Genomic DNA, 23,567 nt, shown 5'->3' with positions numbered 1-23,567 from the left:
TTAAATGGCAGAGATTGGACAAAATTGCTTTATTTTGTTTTCCAACTGATTCTGACAGGAAATTAGGTCTACTAGCCAGGATAAAAAAAATCTAACCTGATCTGCTCACTGCTAATACCCTACATTTGCCTTAATCCAAGATGATCCAAAATGTCATTATGCTTTACGTATAGTAACATGTGACGTGTCAAACTAGAGGGTTTTCATGATTCTGAATCAAGCATTAGTTTTGCATGAAAAACACGTGCTTAAAAACGTCCATATAGCCGTCATCACACACGTGATGAGGTCAGCACATTTGGACAAGTCTGTGGCCAAAGAGCCTCTCTGTTCAACATTTTGTCTTTGAAATGTTTTTCTGTCGTTTTATTTTCATGTTCTGCCTCCCAGTGATTCATATCATATCTTTATCTGGCAAAGATATGGCATGTGAAAGCTGTTGCTGTCACAAATGTTACCATTGTGTGTACTATTCTATCATACACTATACACACATGCACGCATGGTTTCTCTCCCCCTATCTATCTATCTATCTATCTATCTATCTATCTATCTATCTGTCTATCTATCTATCTATCTATCTATCTATCTATCTATCTATCTATCTATCTATCTATCTATCTATCTATCTATCTATCTATCTCTCTGTTCTCTCCCTCGATCCCTCCCCCCCCCTCTCCCCCTCTCTCTCTCTCTCTCTCTCTCTCTCTATCTCTCTCTCTCTCTCTCTCTCTGACAGCCACAACAACATCACACAATGTTCCAATCCATTGTCGCTGTCTCTTTGCTTTGTTGCAGTGTTAAGTAACACCCCCCTCCTCCCTCCCCCCCCCCCCCCCCCCCATCCTCCAGGTATTGGTGTTCTGTGAGTTGAGCCGTCGTCATAATGCTGATGCACCTGTGTAGTATCAAGGTCAGTGTCAATACTTGCAATGTAGAAATGCTCCGTTACTTGTAAGTAAAAGTCATAAAGCATGAATATGACAATGTTGTCACTGTGTGCAGCATGCCTAACATCACAGCTTGTATCTCATAGCTTGAGTGTGATCCGCTCAGCTGCTGTTCGGGTAATACCCGTTTGTGCTTGGCAGTATAATTACTAATATAATGGTTCAAGCGTCTATCGCTTTACCATTGCGTGGTTATCAAACTATCTACTTGGCATGGGCAGTGGCGTTTCCAGGAATTACATTTTGAGCAGGCAAGAATTATATCTTGGCCAGGCAGAAAATGGAATTGTACAGCCTGTCCTCGCCTTATTGTAGATACGCCACTGGGCCTGGGTTCGAGTGCTCTCCCCTATGTCTGCATAGTATTGGTAACTGTACTGATAAGTTGAGGTGAAGAAAATGCCAGCACTCATTGTGCCATACATAGTATTGTTGACATACTGTGTACTTATGGTCATTTTTCACTAGTACCGAGGACATGTTCCTCGCACAGTAACCGTGGTTATATAAGATATAAGCGAGGCATGTGCGAGTATGTGATTGTATGCCCTCGCTCGAGAGGGCACGTACTATGTCATGACTCAAAAGAGGCCCATTCTCTTATATACTTAATAGAATGTGAGGGTACTATAAGTGTTTCTGTTGCCCGCCAAGTTGGACGCGCCCCATAGCGAACTGCCGAGGGCTAGATCTTCGTATAACCACGACATTGTATACCTGGTACTCACTACTGCTTCGGCATGTGCAGTATACTGCTTGCTGTCATAGCTTGAGTGTACATCACTCTGCTGCTGTTCAGATATTACTAATATGCTTGGTAATAAAATGGTGGTATATGACAGTCCAAGTGTTTGGCTTTGCCACTATACTAGGGCACTACTTGACACTGTAGCTTGAGTGATTCTCGCTCTTTCGCTACAACTACATAACCAGTAGTATTTAGTGTCTCGCTCTGCTGCCGTTCATGGATTAGTGCAACATGCTGGTCCTCTCTGGTCCCACAGAGGAGGTCCATCACTTGCGCCTGTAGTCGTGTTTCGACTTGGGTGCCGGACACAGGCTATGGCTGTGGTTCATTCTTCCATCCATCTCCAACCGCTTATCCATAGTCTGGTCGCGAGGGAAACGGCTCCACACCGAGAGCTGCAGGCTTCCTCTCCAGATCAGCATTAGTAACTTCATTCTGGGGGATCCCGAGACGATCCAAGGCCATTTTGAAGATATTGATGTTGAGGCTGCATACTGCTGGCACGTATGTCAACTGTGTTGGCTGTGGTGGTGGCTGATTTGCCTCCCACGGATAAATGGGTGCTGCTCTTTTCACTGCTGTTTGCAGAGCCGCTACTCATGGTCTGTGATGAGTAGCACTGACCTTTTAGATTGCCTTCTGTGGGTGACCGAGACAGGGTCCCTAACCCTGGACTTAATGCCAGCAATGCTTCTCTCACTAGATGAAGACTTTGAGCTAGTATGGCTATTGCCCATGGCCGCACGCAGTGTAGAGTCACTGGTCTGCCAACTAGATCCATGCCACGGCAGCTGGACTGGGACGTTTTAAACGGTCCCTTAATGGTCACCCCATCCTGGCCCTCTGGCCTGGATGGCACGGCACCTATGGATGATGCTTGTTCTGGGGCGTTAGCTTACGTGGTAACTAACTACCCTGATGATGTTGGGGCCTAGTGTGGCCCCAAGGGGCGGCCATGGCGGATTAGTGAGCCCGCCTGGCGACCTAGAGCCCGTGGATGTCCAGGGTTCAATGCCAGATCCGGCCAGCAATGTGTCCATGTGTGTCGCGGTCTGAGCCCCTAATTGCTCCCCAAGCGCTGTAGAATGGCTGCTCATTGCTCCTAGTAGCAATATGATGGGTAAATGCAGGGGACACATGTTGCGTATGTGCAACTGTACAGCTGAGCTAGCTTGCACATCGATTATAGACTCAGCATTCTAACAGGCCCCACTTCCAGGGAAGTACAGTGGGACACTTAACACTCTGCCTGTCGTTCCAGGCCGGATGTTTGGGCCTGCTACCTAACAGACCTGCCACTTGCCACGCAGACCACTGCCTTTTGGAGCTTTATTGGGAACTTTGTTAGCTGTCTGCCAAGCCATACAGACTGTACACCAACGTATAGTAAGGGCAGAACAGGTTCTATGAATACCGGATGACCGCCAGAGTTCATTGTCACTCGGAATCCTGACGAAAAGATTTCATGAGGATGAACCCTGTGAACTGGGCACCTATATCGGTACGCCCACAGGGGGTCACGAGTGACATTGTTGGTATTAATATTCGACCTCTGCGCGTGCGCACGATGTATATCCAGGTGTTGAAAACACCGTCCTCTGGTGGTCATCCGGTATTCATAGAACCATAGTTATATACATAACTTGCGTATTTTCCATAGAGTTCATGTACTTGCGAGCTCTGTAACAGTCCACTGAACATAGAATAGTTCACATTGGAGGGATACTGGATACTAGTACTGCTCATCACTGCAGTATAGAATAGTTCACATCTTGGAGTTTTGCTTGCAGCAACACCCCCACAAGCGGCAAACACTGCATTATATGTGGCAGTTTCTGGACATGCAGTGATATCCAAAGCACTCCACTACAAAACAAAACAGCAACAACTAGATAAAGTGCCCCTCGGGGCACAGGTCTCCACCAGGGCAGGTCAGGTTGTGGCCTCCTGGTGGCGCTATAATAGGCCAATGTGAAAAGGGTGACATTTCTTCTTACGCCTTGGATGGCAATTGGATAATTTGAGGCATTTTGTTCCAAAAATGTGTTTAGCAAAAATCCACCTGTTGTTGGCGCTATAACAGGCCAAAGTGAAAAGGGTGGGATATATTCCTCAGTGTAGTAGGAAAGTCTGTGAAAGATTTCACGTAAACCGAGTGGCGCGCTACGAGCTTGTAGGTCTGCTATTTTTGAAAAATCGAAGAACGACTGACATAGAAACATAGCTTTTTCAGAAAAGTGTCAGGATGTAGATTTTTTTTTAAAAATCTGATCTCAGGTCAAAATGGGTTAACAGTAACACTGGCATGAAACATGAGGCGAATAAACCTCAATATGCTAGATGCAAAAAGGTGGGGAGGGGGAAAAACAAGACGAAATCCCTCTGCGTAGCAGTAGTAGTAGTAGTAGTTTTTGCCAGCATGCTCCGTGGGTGTCACCCCTCCCCCACTGCGCTACGCTGCCTACTGCCTTGCCTGTCTTTCTGCATTACCCTGGTGCTACTACAGTACCACGTGTGCATTCACGCATGCCTAAGTCTAAGACTCTGTGTTTTGCTGTGTGTGAGTGGGTGGATGCGATTCCCTTACCAGTTGCAACACATAACGAATAAACGACTGTACGTTTGGACTACTGCAATTCACTCTTCACCTTAAATGCTCCAGTTTATTCAAAATGCTGCAGCCAGACTGCTAACCAGGACCAGTAGAAGCAAGGTGCCACATCACCCCAGTCCTAGCCTCTGGAACAACATAGCCTATTTTCAGATGGGGGTCGGCGGCCAATTACATCTAGTTTTTGGGGTCCTTCTTGACATGAAAAAACTTTGATAACCACTGACATAGTAGCCTCGGAAACCCAGACGTTTTTATTTCCATGGAGAAAAAAAAAAGTCTGTGTCTGAGTCCACTTCAATTCGGCATAGAGTAGCCAAACATTGCTCACTCTCTGCTGATTTCTGATCGTCTGCACCTTTGTTACATTGACACACACACGCACACATGTACACACACACACACACACACACACACACACACACACACACACACACTCCTCTCTCTCTCTCTGTCGCTCATGTCGCGCAGCTGCGCATAGTTTCTCCCGGCGGATCCTGCCGGGAGCTGCCTATGCCATAAAAAGCATAGGTGAGTTCCAGGCTACTGACATAGAAACATCACAATTTGGAAGACATTTGTAGAATCTTTTCCCAGGTCTAAATGGGCTCGAACATGCATGCAAACTGATCTTGTGTGTGTGTGTGTGTGTGTGTGTGTGTGTGTGTGTGTGTGTGTGTGTGTGTGTGTGTGTGTGTGTGTGTGTGTGTGTGTGTGTGTGTGTGTGTGTGTGTGTGTGCGTGCGTGCGTGCGTTGCATGTGTATAGAACTTGTACCAGAACAGGTTGCTGGGCCTGGCGGCGATGGCCTCCCCGACGCGGAGCAGCCAGACACGTGGCCGCTGCAAGGACAGCGGCGGCGCGGGCGGCCTCGGCTACAGCCCCGAGAGCTACGCGCTGAGCGGGTTGAACCGCGAGCCGCTGCTGCTGGCGCTGCCTCGCTCCACCAGCGACGCGGACCTGGTGTCGTCGGACAGCCGCTCCACGCTGGCCGCCAGCTCCTCGCGCTACGCCATCGGACAGACGCGCGAGCTGCTGATCACCTGGGACATCAAGGAGGAGGTGGACGCCGGCGACTGGATCGGCATGTACCTCGTCGGTGAGTTTCCAGCCCGGAAGTTCTTGTTTTATTTATTTTCTTTCTATGGATATAACATTGGGTCATCTTAACACTAATCATGCTAATGACGTGATTCCTCATACCTTATTTTAGCTTCCGCGGCTAGCCCCCATATAGGACTCCCATGGTAGAGAAACAGCCTCCATCTAGCCTCGGCCCCAGGATTAGGGCCGATTCATACTCCTATTTTACAGCTGTAGTGCCGAAATGATTTCAGCTCGTCAGAAAAAAAGAGCCGACTTTAGGACGGTATACCCGTCCCCCCCGCACCTCATATGACGTCACATTGTATGCTCTACAGAGCCGAACCGACTTTTATTCGGCTCTAAAATAGGCTACTAAAATAAGCTCATAGCGTGCCACTCTGCGCTATTTTTCAATAGCTAAAGCATAACATAATGCTAACACCAAAAGGGGTTCCCGCCCAAAATGGTTTAAGACGAGGTTCTGTAGAGATGTGTATGTGACACAGTGACAGTGGTTCACCTCTCATCCCCATTCCTCAGACGAGGTTCTGTAGAGATGTGTATGTGACACAGTGACAGTGGTTCACCTCTCATCCCCATTCCTCAGACTAGGTTCTGTAGAGATGTGTATGTGACACAGTGACAGTGGTTCACCTCTCATCCCCATTCCTCAGACGAGGTTCTGTAGAGATGTGTATGTGACACAGTGACAGTGGTTCACCTCTCATCCCCATTCCTCAGACTAGGTTCTGTAGAGATGTGTATGTGACACAGTGACAGTGGTTCACCTCTCATCCCCATTCCTCAGACGAGGTTCTGTAGAGATGTGTATGTGACACAGTGACAGTGGTTCACCTCTCATCCCCATTCCTTAGACGAGGTTCTGTAGAGATGTGTATGTGACACAGTGACAGTGGTTCACCTCTCATCCCCATTCCTTAGACGAGGTTCTGTAGAGATGTGTATGTGACACAGTGACAGTGGTTCACCTCTCATCCCCATTCCTTAGACGAGGTTCTGTAGAGATGTGTATGTGACACAGTGACAGTGGTTCACCTCTCATCCCCATTCCTCAGACGAGGTTCTGTAGAGATGTGTATGTGACACAGTGACAGTGGTTCACCTCTCATCCCCATTCCTTAGACGAGGTTCTGTAGAGATGTGTATGTGACACAGTGACAGTGGTTCACCTCTCTTCTCTCTCTTCCTCAGACGAGGTTCTGTCGGAGAACTTCCTGGACTACAAGAACAGAGGAGTCAACGGCTCTCACAGAGGACAGATCGTCTGGAAGGTCGAGGCGGGCTCCTATTTTCGGACCGACTGTAAGTATGCACGCTATTTATCCTGATCGTCCTGTATTGCTTTTTGAACCTCATGCCATCTATAGACATAGACACAGAACTTTGACGTGGTCCATTTCATTGGGAGTTTTATCCCCTCAGCCAACGTAGCATTAAGCTAACTGCCCCGCCGATAGGATGGTTCTGTATACAGTGGGGAGTCTGGGGACCTCATGTTTTTGTATTGTCTTGGTGTTATGTGCTGTGTTGTTTTTGATGTGGGTGTTTGAACAGATCTGTGAAGATAAATATTCTTCGGGACAATAACGATTATTATTATTATTATAAGCTTGAAACGTGGCACAAAACGACACATTTTGAGCTTGTAGGTCTGCTACTTTTGCTATTTGGCTGCTACATATGTGAGACCGCGACGGTGTCATTTTTTTAGATGTACGTATGCTGTTTGTACACAGATGCTAAGTTGGGTCTGTTATTTAGATAGAAAATATGCACGCATGCACGGATTGCACGTTGCACGCACGCACGCACGCACACGTCCTACTCCGTGCTTTACCGTTGGTCCAGCAACTGCCGCTGGTTTTGTTTTGTCCGAAACGATTACGTTGAACAGCGTGGCTGCGCCTGCTGCTACTTAAACTGTAAACACATATTGTGTCGCACATGGAAAGCGACTGAATAATGAAACACATGGTTCCCCTGTGCACAGCAGAGATAACACACTTACTCCTCCAGGTACAAACTAAAACATTGACTGAAGCTGAAGTTCACAATTATTCACATTGTATTTGTTGTGTTGACATATCTCCAGAGTTCTGCAGTCCCACAATGAAGGAGAGATAATCTCATCTAGACTCTCACTAGTCCACCTCCATCTCTATAATGCCAGTATAGCCTTAACACGTATATGTTTGTTATTGTCTCCACCAGCCGAAGGCATGGGGAGATGGGGAGAGTATGTTTTGCACTCCGTCCGTCCGTCCGTGTGTCCGTGTGTCCGTGTGTCCGTCCGTCCGTGACCAGCTAATCTCAGCCACCGTTAACCCGGTCGATGCCAAATTTTGCACACACACTCCCTGGATGCCAACCATGAACCTCTGCCCCAAACTTTCCAGAACGGCCTGTTATAGCGCCACCAGGAGGCCGCTTTGTGCAAAACAGGTTTTTGCACAGCACACCTACAGATTTTGTCCAAACATCACGCAAATTGGTACACAGTCTCTCTAGAGCCATTCAACCAAACCGGTCTTTCATATTTCTCACACTCCATCCTGATTGGTTAAGATTGGCTTCCAAAGTTCACAGGAGTGCTCAGTTTCAAACAAAATGCTGCAAATCATGAACACATCGCGTGATTTCCGTGAAATTGTGCACCCACATTCCCACTAGGCCGAGGACAAAATGCCACATGAACAATTTCAACTCAGCCTCAAGGTGGCGCTATAACTGGCCGAAAAGTGTTTTTACCTCTAACTGCACGGATCTGTGGATAACCTGGTGGAGACCTGTGCCCAGAAGGGCACTTTTTCTAGTTCAATATATTACTTTAGTGCTAATTGTAGCATTAACCACAGCTCCAGGTGCCAGCACTTCTCTCCACTCTAAATACACAAAAAAAGCATAGGGTTATCCATTATTATGTTTGCCCGCGCAAACATAATAATGGATAACCCTATGCTTTTTTTTAAAGTAATGCAACTGTTACTTATTCTATAGTTCTGAATAAGCCATACCATGACATGAGTGTAATGTACAAAGTGCGCTCCGCAGTTTTCATGTTGCACTCAGAAGGTTGGAGTGTTTGCTCAGACCGATGGAAAATTCGGGGGAACATTGTTTACCTGCCTGGTATAGTTACTTTGTATTGACTTGTTTCATTATACTCTACTCACTGTCCTACTTACCCTGTTGACGAGTGTCCATGGTAAATGTAGGCACATTTGACATTGTTGGAAACTCTGATATTCAGTTCGGATCAAATAACACAGCAAGTGAATGCTTTCATTTAATGTTACTTTGTAATGTTAATGTTACAATGTACTTTCACTTCTAAACTAAGTATGCACCCCATAACACTACTCACCCCCAGTTTTTAAGTTGCTTTGATATATTTTAATGAGCACAGGTGCTCATTTTCAGCAACGCCCTGCACATAGAAACACACACACACACACACACACACACACACACACACGCACGCAGAAACACACATTAAAACCTGGGAGCTGACCAGTACAACCACAGTCTTATACTGTTGGCCACTAAGCAGCTCCAGGGGGAGCAGTTGGGGGTTCAGTGCCTTGCTCAATGGTACTTCAGTGGTGTTGGGTGAGTGATGTCATTCACTTCCCCACCCAGATTTGTCCTGCCCGTCCGGGGAATCGAACTGGCAACCTTTCGGCAACAATGGTTCTCCTCTAACCCTCACTTTGCTTGCAATCGGGGGAAAGGACAGGAAGGCAGAGAATACTGTGTTTGCAAGAATGGAACATTTGTCAAACCGTGCCATTGATGCATTTAGGGAGGTGAGTTGTAAATCGGCTATGGGAATTGAGTAAGGATGGAAGGCACAGATAAGAAAAGTAGGGGAGAGAGAGAGAGAGAGGGTTACAGTGCATCGACCTTCCCACAAGCCATAACTCTCTGCATTCGACAAACGGCCGAGTGTCTATCTGACATGCGTTTGGGAGATTTATTTTTTGTCGCAGTCCTTGAAGTTGAAAGGTCAGAACATTATAACCATCAGTGGTGTAAAGTATAACCAAGTAGATTTATTTACGTACTGTACTTAAGTGCAGCTACAATTATTTGAAACCTTTAGTTACTAGTGACTTTGTAGATTTTGAGTATTCTTATATACCATACATTTCAGCCCTGTATACATTTTTGAAAATAGCCGATCTGCTATTTTCAAATAGTCCTTATACACTTGAAAACGTGTGAAAAGGGACATTCTTTAAGTACAGAGTTGATGGCCTCAAGCTCAATGCCAAGAAAACAAAGGTAACTAGAAAAAGTGCCCTTCTGGGCACAGATCTCCACCAGGAGGATAGCGCCACCATGAGGCTGATTTGAAAATATGTCACATGGTGACGCATTGTGAGCTTGTACATCGGCTATTTTTAAATGATGTATTTATACATTTGAAAAGGTGTGAAATGGGCCATTCTGCATAATGAGTACTTTCTACTTAATTTACACTGTTTAAAGATGGAGTGCCATGATTTTTTTCCACCCTAAAACATGATCATCAGGTATTATTATAATATAAGGGGGAAGAACCTTTTTCCAAAAAGTGTACAATATTTGTTAAAATCATGCTTTATGTGGACACGCCCACCAGTTAATTAAGTATGCCTGGTTTGCCTGGTGGGTGGTGATGGGTGGTGATCGACCTGAACTGAAGCTGTAGTTGTATGATGCAGGGGGAGGGGTTAGGGCCGGGGAGGGGCTGATAGTGTGTTGTCACTATATTACTGTTTATTTCATTGGCCCGTTTGACTGTCAAGGGTTCAGCCTCCAGGAAGAAACCCTAAATACAAAGTTAATACACCATTGCACATAAAAAACTGGCCATTTTAACTATTCAAAATGCAAAATAGTAAAAACAAGGCAAAGAAGTTTAGGGATAGGGATTTTCGTCACCGCTAAGGTGACGGAAATGGAGCCCATAGAACTACATTCCGACCCGGAATGGTTGCGACCAGGTATTCCTAAACATAACCTCAGTAAAACTATGTCTAAACCTAGCTGTAGGAGCCGATCTACTATAGGCCATCACATCATGTATGTGCCATCATGCCATGTCTAACATTCCTGTTAGTGTGCTTTGTCACCCTCTACAGACAGGGCAGAGAGGACATAAATGACCTGGCCATCAGAGGGCCAGGTGTTGTTGATTGGAGGTTCACAGTTTTTTACGTCTGGTTTTTGTTCTACACCTCCTTCTATTCTCAGTTACAGTTATTGTAAAAAACTACCTTTCTGGAGTACAGGACTAAATGGACAACATGGATTCATGGAGTTTGGACGGATTGATTTCTGGATTGGAGAAGAATGTGACTCAGTTTGGAGTGACATATGGACAACAGCAATGAAAATGTTTGAACAAGCAGCAAAGCATCACAGCCATTGGTGAGAAATACAATCGTATTGTATAGCAGGTTCTTCTCTTCTGTGTATTTGGTTGAATTTGAACACAGTTGAAAGAAGTACTACTGCTGGTCCATTGGGGACTATTGTTTGGATTTTGGCTGGTGTTGTGTGCACCCCTGCTGTGTATTCTTGCTGTGAATTACATGTTGGAAATGGAAAATGAGTGACACAAACGTCACAGACACAAACAGAATGGATCAAATGGAGGAGGACACAAGGAGGAGGGTCAAGCTCTCAGCCAAAGCATTGGGTAATAAAATTGAAAAGAATCAGAAGGACCGCCACTCACATGTGAAACAAATGAAAGAGCTCACAAGAGAAATTAAAGGGCTAATGAAAAATGACGCAAATACAAAGGATGTGCAAAGCACAATGGGGGAACTGATAAATGCGTACGAAAATGCAAAAGCAGTACACGATTCACTAATCTTATCAATTCCACAGGAGGAACTTGAAAATCAGAATGTGTGGTTTTCACGTGTTTCAAAACACCATAAAGATTTCATGGAGGATGTGAAACTGTGGTTTGTTAAGCTTGGAATGCCAATGTATGAAATGTCAATGCATGAAATGAGTAATGTGGAAGAAACTGGGCCAGTTACTGAATTTATGTGTTCACCTGAAGAGGTGGAAATGAATGTTGGACATGTACGGCATATTGAAATACCTGCTAGACAGGAGGTGAAATTAAATGATGGGCGGCAGGAGACAATGCCACCTAATGCTCAAATGCACTCTGATCAGTCACAACAGGTAACTCAATCACAACAGGCAACATCTGAAACAGTTGACTTACAGGAAACGATTCAACCTGGTGACAGTGTATCAAATGCAAGCAAGAAAACAAAAGGTTCTAGTAGAGCTTCAAGTACAGCATCAGCACGATTGAAAGCTGAGGCAGAAATGGCTGCTCTCATCGTTCAGCAAAAAACGATACAGGATAGACATGCCCTAGAGGTACAAATGGAGCAGCTAAGAAGACAAAAAGAACAGCTGGAGCTGGATACAAACATGGCTGCTAACATGGCAAAAATGAAGGTGCTAGGTTCAAGGAGATCTGATGTTTCTATTACATCTAAAGTGACAGATGGGATGAGGTCATATTTTGAGAGGGGACAGCAGGCAGCTGTTTCCACATCACATACACAACCCACTCCAGGACAGGTCCCCTCACAACCCAGACAGGCACCAGCTCTAATTGCAGCACCCACAGGTGGCGCTGTCTATTCACTGACTGCAAACCCAATACCAGAGAGAGATGTTGGGGCACCAGCACCAGCAGGCACTGTCACAGGCAGAGCTGTGGATCCGGCCGTCCGGCCTCGCACTACAGCACCTGTGGCAAGCCAGATGGGTACCAGAGGTCCAGTTGAACAAAGCAACAATATCTATTCTGTCATGGAGAAACAAAACGAAATCACAGCCCTACTCATTCAACAACAATGTCTGTCTTCTATGCCCAAGAAGGAAATTCACATTTTTGATGGTGACCCACTTAAATATCATACCTTTATAAAATCCTTTGAACATAACATCGAAACTAAGAACCCAAATCCCACAGATTGTCTTTATTATCTGGAACAGTATACCCAAGGACAACCAAGGGAACTTGTGAGGAGTTGCTTACACATGATGTCAGACAGAGGATACAGGAAGGCTAAGTCTCTACTGAAGGAGCATTTTGGCAACGAGCATAAAATCTCAACAGCCTATGTGGAGAAGGCTCTTTTATGGCCGTCAATAAAACCTGATGACACTACAGCTCTGCAAGCTTACAGTCTTTTCCTACGAGGATGTTGTAATGCCATGGAAGATGTCAACTACATGCACGAGCTTGATATGCCTTCTAATCTGTTGATAATCATCAAGAAGCTGCCTTACCGCCTAAGAGACAAATGGAGAAATATAGTATGTGACTTCCAGGAGAACCACGGCCGAAGAGCAGGCTTCAAGGACATTGTATTTTTTCTTGAAAAACAAGTCAGAATTATTACAGATCCCATCTTTGGTGACATTAAAGACGACCCAGTGAATAAAGACACAAGAAGGTCCAAGTCACAATCACACCCCAAAATAAAAGGAAGTATTTTTGCAACAACCGTGACGGCTGCAAAAGAAAAAGGAACCCAGGAAAAGAAAAGTCAGTTTTCTGTAAAGAGATGCTTATTCTGTGAAGGAGAGCATGCACTAGAATTGTGCCCAGAGTTGGAAAAGAGGACACATAACGAAAAGTTCACTTTTCTAAAAGAGAATGGAATATGTTTTGGCTGCATGTGCAAAGGACACGTCAGTGCAACATGTAGACGAAGACTAAATTGCAGCATTTGCGGCCTAAGGCACCCCAAAATGCTACATATTTACAGAGACCCATCTGAAACGAAGGAAATCACCAAAGACAAAGCCATGGCTTCCGTGCTGACAAGCGGTCTTACTGGGGCCGGTGAAGACAACTGCAAACTTGCAATAGTGCCGGTTCAAATAAAGGCCAGGAAAGGGAACACAACAGTGCATACTTATGCATTCCTTGACCCAGGCAGCACGGCATCATTTTGTACAGCGGGGCTAATGGCTAGACTCAACCTTCAAGGAAGAAAAACTAACATCTTATTAAGAACTATGGGTCAGAAGAAAGTTATCGAAACACGCATTGTTTCAGGCCTAGAAGTGGCTGGACTGGACACTAATGACTTTTATATTCTTCCAGGCATTTACACACAGAAAGAAATGCCTGTAACTAGAGATAACATCATCAGAAAGGAGGATCTATCCAAATGGCCATATCTAAACAAAGTGCACATCCCTGTCATCGATGCTGAAGTGGAGTTGCTGATTGGAACAGACGCCCCAAAAGTAATGGAACCACTGGAGGTAATTAACAGCAAAGGAGATGGACCGTTTGCTGTGAGAACACATTTGGGGTGGATTGTCAATGGACCGCTTGGACATCATGATGGCACAGACACAACCTGCCATCCAACTGTCCAATGTAATAGAATTTCAATTGACAAAATAGAGCAGCTCTTGATCAGTCAATATAATCAAGACTTCAGTGAGAAGGCATCTGAGGATAAGCCCGAGATGTCAATGGAAGACAGGACATTCATAAAATGTGCAAATAATAGTGTAACACTAAAAGATGGACACTATTATCTAGATTTGCCTTTCAGGAGAAACGACCTTATCATGTCAAATAATCGTTCAGTTGCAGAACAGCGCCTCCTAGGGCTGAAAAGGAAATTTGAAAAGAATGAACATTTCAAGAAAGAGTACATTAACTTTGTAGCTGATGTAATTGAAAAGGGCTATGCCGAAATGATACCATCAGAGCAGCTCAAAAAGACAGACGGGAGAGTTTGGTACATTCCACATCACGGCGTGTATCACCCTAAAAAGAAAACATTAAGAGTTGTATTTGACTGCAGTGCATCCTACCAGGGAAAGTCACTCAACTCTGAGCTGCTGCAAGGCCCTGATTTGACAAACAGCCTAATTGGAGTGCTTCTGAAATTTAGAAAGGAGCCTGTGGCTGTTATGGCAGATATCCGCTCAATGTTCCATCAAGTGAGGGTGTCTGCAAAGGACGTCGACTTTCTAAGATTTCTGTGGTGGCCTAATGGCGATGTCAGTAAAAGCCCAGTCGAACATCGCATGCTTGTTCACCTATTCGGAGCTACTTCGTCACCCAGCTGCTCAAGCTTTGCATTGAAAAGAACAGCCGAGGACAACAAGGCTCATTTACACCCAGAAATAGCAAGCACCATTAATAATAACTTTTACGTTGATGATTGTTTGAAGTCAATGGCCACAGAACAGGATGCTCTACAAATGGTTAAAAACCTGTCAAATGCCTGTCACATGGGAGGATTTCATCTCACAAAGTGGATGAGTAACAGTCGCACTGTGCTCTCCGCTATTCCCGAGGAAGACAGAGCCAAAGAAGTTAAAACGTTGGATTTGGATAAAGAGGAGCTCCCCATGGAAAGGGCACTGGGACTACAGTGGAATGTCGAAAATGACACATTTGTGTTCAAAATCACACTGAAAGAAAAGCCACTCACTCGAAGAGGAATGCTTTCTGTATTAAGTTCAGTTTATGATCCACTTGGATTTTTAGTCCCACTAACCCTTCCTGTAAAAAATATGCTCCAGGAACTATGCAAAGAAAAGTATGGATGGGATGAGAACATTCCACAAGCAACATCTAAAAAATGGACCGACTGGACATCTAGTCTGACAAAGCTGACCGATTTTAGCGTGCCTCGCTGCATCAAACCAAAAGACTTTGGAGAATCAACAAGCTCCCAATTACATCACTTTTCAGACTCCAGTGAAGATGGATATGGCACCGTGAGCTACCTACGGATGAAAAACAGCAGAGGGGAAGTGTCAGTTTCATTTATGATGGGAAAAGGAAGAGTGGCTCCCTTGAAACAGATCACAGTACCCAGGATGGAGCTCACAGCTGCAGTACTATCGGTAAGAGTGGACAAAATGCTGAGGTCAGAACTACAACTGGAACTCGAGGAGTCTGTCTTTTGGACAGATAGTCAGACTGTGTTGAAATACATTTCCAATGAAAAAACACGATTCCACACCTTTGTAGCCAATCGCATAGCTGCGATCCGGGCGAACACCAGCGCGTCACAGTGGAGGTATGTAAGCACAAATTTCAACCCAGCAGATCTCGCTTCCAGAGGACTAAGTGCCAAGAAGTTTGTTGAATGCAAACGATGGATACAAGGTCCAACGTTTCTCATGAATTCTGAAAATGACTGGCCAGCTAACTACGTTGATTTACAGTTTAACCCAGTGGATGACCAAGAGGTCAAAAGAAAGGTTGTCTCATATACAACCAATGTTCAAAACACACAAAGCCCAACAGACCAGCTACTAACTCACTTCTCAGACTGGCTGAGACTTAAGAAGGCAGTGGCTTGGTACTTGAAGTTTAAAGATGTTCTGAGAAAACTTGCAAGAAAGAGAAAGGAAATGGAACTCAAGGAAACTGGTGTAACTACACGTTGCCAAAGCAAAAATGTTGCTTCAAAAATGCACCCATTCAACTCCATTGTGAGCGGTCAGAACATCACTGTAGATGACATGGAAGAGGCTGAAAAAGTCATCATTGGAATTAGCCAGAGTCAAACATTCCCTGAAGAATTGGCAAAGTTGCAAATGGCACCATCTTGTGTGCAAAAAACAAGCTGCATATTCAAGTTGGATCCAGTGTTGGATAATGGCTTATTAAGAGTTGGTGGACGTCTCAACCGTGCAGCCATGCCCCAACAGGTAAAACATCCCATCATCCTGCACAAAAATCACCCAATCTCTACTCTGATACTACGTCACATACATGAGTGCACAGGCCACAGTGGAAGAAATCACATGATGTCTGAGCTTCGTAAGAAGTACTGGATCACAAATGCAAACTCAGCAGCAAGAAAGGTGATCACCAAGTGCACTGTGTGCAGACGTGTAGCAGGAAGGACCAAAGTACAGAAAATGGCAGACCTGCCCCAAGAACGACTAATTCCTGATCTGCCACCCTTTACAAATGTTGGAATGGATTACTTTGGACCAATCCAAGTAAAAAGAGCAAGAAGCCTTGTCAAGCGGTATGGAGTGATCTTTACCTGTATGACCAGTAGGGCAGTGCATTTAGAGATGGCATACTCCTTAGACACAGACTCTTGTGTACATGCCATTCGGAGATTCATATGTCGGAGAGGTCAAGTATCTCACATCCGTTCAGACAATGGCACTAATCTGGTGGGTGCAAATAAAGAACTACGTGAAGCCCTAATGAATCTGAACCAGGACAAACTGAGGAATTCTTTATTGAAAGATGGCATCAAGTGGACTTTCAACCCCCCATCAGCATCACACCACGGTGGAGTGTGGGAAAGGCTCATCAGAATGGCGAGAAAAGTCCTATTATCAGTTTTGCACCAGCAAGTGCTTGATGATGAAGGCCTGTTTACCATCCTGTGCGAGGTAGAAGCGATTCTCAACAGTCGGCCCATCACCACCATGTCATCTGACCCACACGATCTGGAGGCACTGACACCCAGCCACATCCTGACCTTGAGGTCTAAACCCATTCTACCACCGGGGGTCTTTCAAAAGTCTGACATGTACATCAAACGCCGATGGAGACAAGCTCAGTACATGGCTGACTTGTTTTGGAAAAGGTGGACCCAAGAATACTTGCCATTGTTGCAGGAGCGACAAAAATGGACAAGTAAGAAGAAAAATATTCAGACAGGTGACATTGTTATGATTGTCGACTCGACAGCACCCAGAGGGTCATGGATTCTGGGAAGAGTGATGGAAACCATGCCAGATGCCAAAGGCCTAGTTCGTTCTGTGAAGATCAAGACCCAAACCAGTGTTCTTGAACGACCCATCACAAAACTATGTCTGCTGCTTGAAGACGACTCCTGTCCCCAGTAGACATTTTTTAAGTTAAGTCATTTTCTATTTTGACACAATATGAAGAATCGGCTCCATTCATTACTTTGTATTAATAAATTGTATTTAGTTATACACACCATACAATTGGGGCCGGTGTGTAGGAGCCGATCTACTATAGGCCATCACATCATGTATGTGCCATCATGCCATGTCTAACATTCCTGTTAGTGTGCTTTGTCACCCTCTACAGACAGGGCAGAGAGGACATAAATGACCTGGCCATCAGAGGGCCAGGTGTTGTTGATTGGAGGTTCACAGTTTTTTACGTCTGGTTTTTGTTCTACACCTCCTTCTATTCTCAGTTACAGTTATATGCTAAAAGTATCTTTATTTTTGTTTTCAACTTGGATCAAATAAACCTTTTGAGTTCAACTTTAATTCTTCGCCTGGACATTCCTCATTTCCCTTTTTTGGTCAAGTTTGCTGCACAAAGCCAGTCAGTTAGAAAAAGGTACTCTCAGTCAACCACCACAAAGAACAAAAGGTCTCTACACTAGCCTTATTCCTGAACGTAACCTCGGTAAAGGTATGCCTAAACCTAACCTTATATATTCCTAAACATAACCTCAGTAAAACTATGCCTAAACCTTACCTTATTAGTAAACGTAACATCAGTAAAGCTATGCCTATAAACCTAACCTTATTCCTAAACATAACCTCAGTAAAACTATGCCCTAAACCTAACCTTAATACTAAACGTAACCTCAGTATGTCTAAACCTAACCTTATTCCTAAACGTAACCTCAGTAAAACTATGTCTAATCCTAACCTTATTCCTAAACGTAACCTCAGTAGAACTATGTCTAATCCTAACCTTATTCCTAAACGTAACCTCAGTAAAACTACACCTAAACCTAACCTTATTCCTAAACGTAAAACTACACCTAAACCTAACCTTGTTCCTAAACATAACCTCAGTAAAACTACACCTAAACCTAACCTTATTCCTAAACGTAAAACTACACCTAAACCTAACCTTGTTCCTAAACGTAACCTCAGTAAAACTACACCTAAACCTAACCTTATTCCTAAACGTAAAACTAAACCTAAACCTAACCTTATTCCTAAACGTAAAACTATACCTAAACCTAACCTTGTTCCTAAACGTAAAACTACACCTAAACCTAACCTTATTCCTAAACGTAAAACTAAACCTAAACCTAACCTTATTCCTAAACGTAGCCTCAGTAAAACTATGTCTAAACCTAACCTTATTCCCAACCTTTTCCTCAGTAAAACACAAATACAAAAATACAAGAATGAAACAAACAGGGGGCAAGTGTGTTTTGGGGCGAGCCTTCCGGTTACCACAGTACAAGATGTTCACCCGACAATGCCGATGCTCCGTCCACCTGTGAGGTCCGATCGATCGATCGAGAGAGAGAGAGAGAGAGAGAGATTGTGGTCGCAAAATGGGACATCCATCGAACTGTGCCATTGCTCCGTTTAGGGAGGTGAATTGTGAATTGGCTACAGGGAATTGAGTAAGGATGGAAGTTAGAGAGAGAGAGAGAGAGAGAGAGAGAGAGAGAGAGAGAGGAGGTTACAGCGCATCGATTTTCCCCTCCAGCCATACGTCTCAGCAACGAGGCTGACAACCAGCTGAGTGTCTATCTGACTTGTCATCTATGCTATCTGTGTATATGCGCTGTGGTAGAAAGTAACCAAGTAATTTTCTTTAAATTTACCGTTGCAACTCCAAACCCCATACCCTCAGGGTTCTATACTAGTTTATGTAGTGTTTTCTCTTATTGCGGGGGGAAAGTCCCCGTTTGCAATGAGAACTGCAGAATATCACTCCCAGTCTTCCGACCCTGCTCACCTCTTCAGACTCCTCCTTACATTGCCTGCATATTTAAAAAAATCAGCAAAACTACGCCGCATCACATATTTTATTGGGTAGGCCCTAAAATGTTGACTGCGGGAAATATTTTGGGTACTTCTGATTCCGACCTTGTAGTTTCCTGCCTGATGACTTCAAACCAAACATGACCAAACATGACGTAAATTACCATCCGTTCCCGAAACCCATAAACTCCATAAACATAGAAAAAGGAATGCAAGGCACCAACTTGCACAATTATGGGGTTCCGAGTCTTGCTCAAGGACACTTCGACACTAACTCTGGGGGAGCCCACAGGGTTCGAACTGGCAACCGTGCGGTTCCCACCCGACCACTCTACCCCTGAGCCACCGTTTGATGTATTACCATGTGTTGTCCTTGCTTACTGTAAGTCGCTCTGGATTTAATAGCGTCTGCGTTGTGGGGGTCCCGGTGGAAAAGTGATGCATGTGCATACTCTGTATATTATGCATATTATAATTCACCCTTTGTCAAGTCCCGCCCGTGGTTGTGCCCCTATTCGCACCCATTGGGTCGAACCGTTTTCGTGGTTCGACCGTTTCGTTTTCTCTCCTCCATCCACTACCATTGAAATAACGTGTTTTTCAGTTGCTTCGTATTGATATTGATCTCCTCTCCTCTCCTCTCCTCTCCTCTCCTCTCCTCTCCTCTCCTCTCCTCTCCTCTCCTCTCCTCTCCTCTCCTCTCCTCTCCTCTCCTCTCCAGCGGAGACCAAGGTCTGCTTCCGGTACTACCACGGTGTGAGCGGAGCACTGAGAGCCACCACGCCCACTGTGACCGTCAACTACACCTGTGCGCCTGTGAGTGTCTCTCTCTCTCTCTCTCGCACACGCACGCACGCACGTGCGCACATGCATTGTGAGCTTGTAGCTCAGCTATTTTCAAATGGCCAAAGTGTAATGGCTGAAGTGGGTAATGTATGTTTTGTAATAATAATCTAAATCTACAAAGTAACTATAGTAACTAAAAGTTTTTGAATAATTGCCTCGGAGAGGCAGAAGTGAGTAGAAGTGAAAGTATTGAAAATGGGAAAGTAAAATGAGCGTCGCGCCTGTCACAGACATACTGTATCGCAAAGCAAATTCAGTCAGGAAAACTCAGTGCAGTTGCTGCTGGCCGTTCATTGGGCCACATCAGTGCACGTTCACATTCACATGATTCCCTTCATCCAATCACACACTCATTCCATCTTCATACCGGCTATTTAAACCGGACGTTTGCACAGGGCTGTGAATCTTTGGGTGTCCCACGATTCGATTCGATTCCGATTCTTGGGGTCACGATTCGATTCAAAATCGATTATTTCGATTCAACTCGATTCTCAATCCAAAAACGATTCTCTATTCAAAATGATTCTCGATTCAATACATAGGATTTCATCACAATCTACTCCAGCCAACTGAAGTGACTACAGTAACTTGAGAGTGACTGAAGACATGATGTTTACTGTGATTAGGGTAAGCTTACATTTCAAATCACAAACACCATGTAGTGAAAACTCCTGTAACTGTAACCAGATTTTTACTTTTTTTTGGAAATTATGAATCGATTTTGAATCGTTCATAACGGGAATCGCGATTCTAATTCAACTCATCCTGCTTGCTTGCTGCTGAACACACTGATTCCGCTGTGCTGCTGTATGCTAAACTTTCGCTGCTCACCCTCCTCCACCCCAGCTACCACCTGTCGTTTTGCATCTGCCGTTTAGGTACGGGGGATTCGGAGTCCCTATGGTTGGGACTGATATGCGCTTGATCGGAGTACCTAAAAAGCAAATCCAATGAATCGCCAAACCATACATATTATATTGCTCATTTTATGGAGTGCATACTTAGTTTAGACTAGTCATTGGTTAGACATGGGTTAAGGTTAGGTTTAGGTGTGCTGCCCCGTGGGAGGTTAGGTTTAGGTTTCTGCTTTAAGGACTTCAGTGTTTTGTACCATATACTATGGTATGAGTACAGAACAAAGAATGTTTGCTTTCGCCATCTTTGTTGAAGAAGAGTCTGGGCAATTAAGGTTTAGTCTTACTAGAAGTACTAAAAGTTTCTCAATCTTATATTTATATTTAGTCTGGCTTAATCTAGTCACCTCAGAGGGAGGTGTCTGGAGGTCAAGTGAGGGTTTGAGATAGGTTGTAGTTGACGAATAAACTAAGTACTGTCTAAACTACAGTAAGTACTGCACCCCTTTCTATATTCAATAAATATATATTCCATCCATTCGTGAGTCTTCCTGACCGAAGTACAAATACCTCAACATAGTACTACCAATCGTACGAGCGCAGCACTTGAGTAATGTATACATAGTTGCTTACAGCGCTGACTATTTACTGGCTCGGAGATGGATGGAGAGCGGTCAGAGCGGTCAGAGAGAGCAGGACACTGGAGAGAGAGAGAGCAGGGTCAAGAGGAGCGCGGCTCAGAGAGTGCTTTGGCGTTTAATTACACATGCAGGGCTGCTCCGTTTGGAACCTCATTCACTCACGGTGCACGTCACGCAGGGAGGTGATTTATACGTTGGTGTTTTAAGCATTATTTTAAACGTTAGCTGTTGAAAAATAGCAGATCTACAAGCTGTTCTAAAACTGTTTTAGAATCAGCCTCAGGTCTAAATGGGTTACTTTATCACTTTACACATGTATTCTATGCAATTAATTGAAATGTTTATTTTGTGTTAAAATGCACAACGTTATTATTCAAATGTAATATGTTATGTCTTATTAGGGAAGTCCCTTGATCCCTATCCGATTCCGATCATTTGTATCTGATACAGATTCTTTCCTGATCCGATATTTATATTATTTTAGAGAACATCTTTCTTTCACATCTCACAATAGTACAATATTCAAAATCACAGACAATATGCTCCCAATCCGATTCCGATCATTTGAAAATGATGTGATTCAACCCTATATTCTCAATCATCTCGACAAATTCGGCACACGCGTTCCACACCCACGCAGGGAGTGCAGTGCCCGGTGTCGAGTCGGGTCGGACCCACGGTTGTCCAGAACCGTCAAAAAGGCCTCTGCCCGGGCTCTGGAAAGAGGGCCCCAACGGGTATTACATATCCAGGTGGGGCATGGTTTTCCAACTTCCATCGTCACCGACTCTGTGCTCTACAGCCGGGCACCAGTGTAGTGTCTTTGGGCTTGCTAAATTGTGCAGTACTGTACATCTTTTGGTCCTTTTTTGTCTACCCATAGTGGGGTAAACGGACAGGAAGAGCAGGCGGGGCGGAATGCTACAGGGAAAAGAAACAGAGGTGGTCTGCTTAATGGATGCTTTCCATTTAAAAGCCTTTCAGACGAGACACGGCAATCTCTCCATCTCTGTGAAACTGTACAGTATGTTTGCTTGATCGCTTTTCACAAAAGCACACAGACATTAGACTTTATAACCTGAAAGCACGGAAATGTATCCATACGGGAGTAATAGTAGATCACATTTCCTCTGGGTTTAAAACATACTTTTCTATCCTTGCATCCTTACCATAACATGTTTTCACTCTCAGAGTTCACTTATAGGTTAATCACTTTCAACCATTCCATCCATATTTTGGGCATAACAGGCATAAAAGCTTTCCAACATTTTCCCCAAATGTCCCACAATCTATTATAGGGTTTTTAAGTGGTTATATATATGTTTGTCCGTGATCAGATGATATTAACCAATTTTGGTTCGAGGTCGATAAAAAAAGGCTTCTAAATCCTAAAATCTTTCTGAAAAACCTATGTTTCTATGTCAGTGGTGCTCAAACTTTTTCATGTCAAGGATCCCCAGAATTATCTCTATTGGGCCACGTACCCCCATCTCAAAATATGTAGTTCCAGGGACCCAATAATTTTGGGTCAAATAAGCAAATACTTTTGTTAAAAATGTTCGCTCTGAAATATATATTCAATGATTTGCGCCAGATTTGAACGACTTTTCAAAAAGTTCAGATCTACAAGCTTGTAGTGCGCCACTCGGTGGCGCGCTATGAGCTTTTAGATCTGCTATTTTTCAATAGTTAAATTATAACATAATGTTTAAAACACAAAAAGTGGTTCCCACCCAAAATGGGTTAATTGGGTGGGTTAAACATTTTTTTTAAAGGAGCCATTTGACTGTCATCTCTACCAGTTTTAATGCTGCTGTTTGACCAGGGCATGCAATGACCAGAGGATGTGGTTTGGGAGTCACAACCGCGCACGCAGTGCTCATTTGTGTATTTAATAGTGTTTTCTTTACAGTGTAGTTGTGTGGTGTACATTGAAGCTGTGGGCTCGTTTACAAATGTGGAGGCACTTAATTCAGTGGCTTTGGGTTAAACCATGTACAGTACTGCAGCTCCGCTGCATGTGGAAACGCTGCCTGTTCCTTTGAACTGGAGT

General features: G+C 44.2%; 1 protein-coding gene across 1 annotated transcript in view; it reads left to right on the top strand.

Annotated features, from left to right (window-relative positions):
• Nucleotides 1-886: 886 nt before the first annotated feature.
• The window catches only part of hecw1a (HECT, C2 and WW domain containing E3 ubiquitin protein ligase 1a), a gene marked incomplete at both ends in the record, with an annotated part of 107,132 nt that continues 84,451 nt past the window's right edge, over nucleotides 887-23,567 (top strand). Inside the window, 4 exons of the mRNA XM_083777707.1 lie at nucleotides 887-913; nucleotides 5,077-5,407; nucleotides 6,607-6,717; nucleotides 19,895-19,989. Coding sequence (XP_083633833.1) covers nucleotides 887-913; nucleotides 5,077-5,407; nucleotides 6,607-6,717; nucleotides 19,895-19,989 — 564 coding nt within the window. The remainder of the gene's footprint in view (nucleotides 914-5,076; nucleotides 5,408-6,606; nucleotides 6,718-19,894; nucleotides 19,990-23,567) is intronic.

The sequence above is a fragment of the Protomyctophum parallelum genome, assembly GCF_964188405.1.
Source record: "Protomyctophum parallelum genome assembly, chromosome: 12".
Lineage (NCBI taxonomy): Eukaryota > Metazoa > Chordata > Actinopteri > Myctophiformes > Myctophidae > Protomyctophum > Protomyctophum parallelum.
The sequence above is the reverse complement of the archived record's forward strand: the minus strand, read 5'-3'. Positions and strand labels throughout refer to the sequence as shown.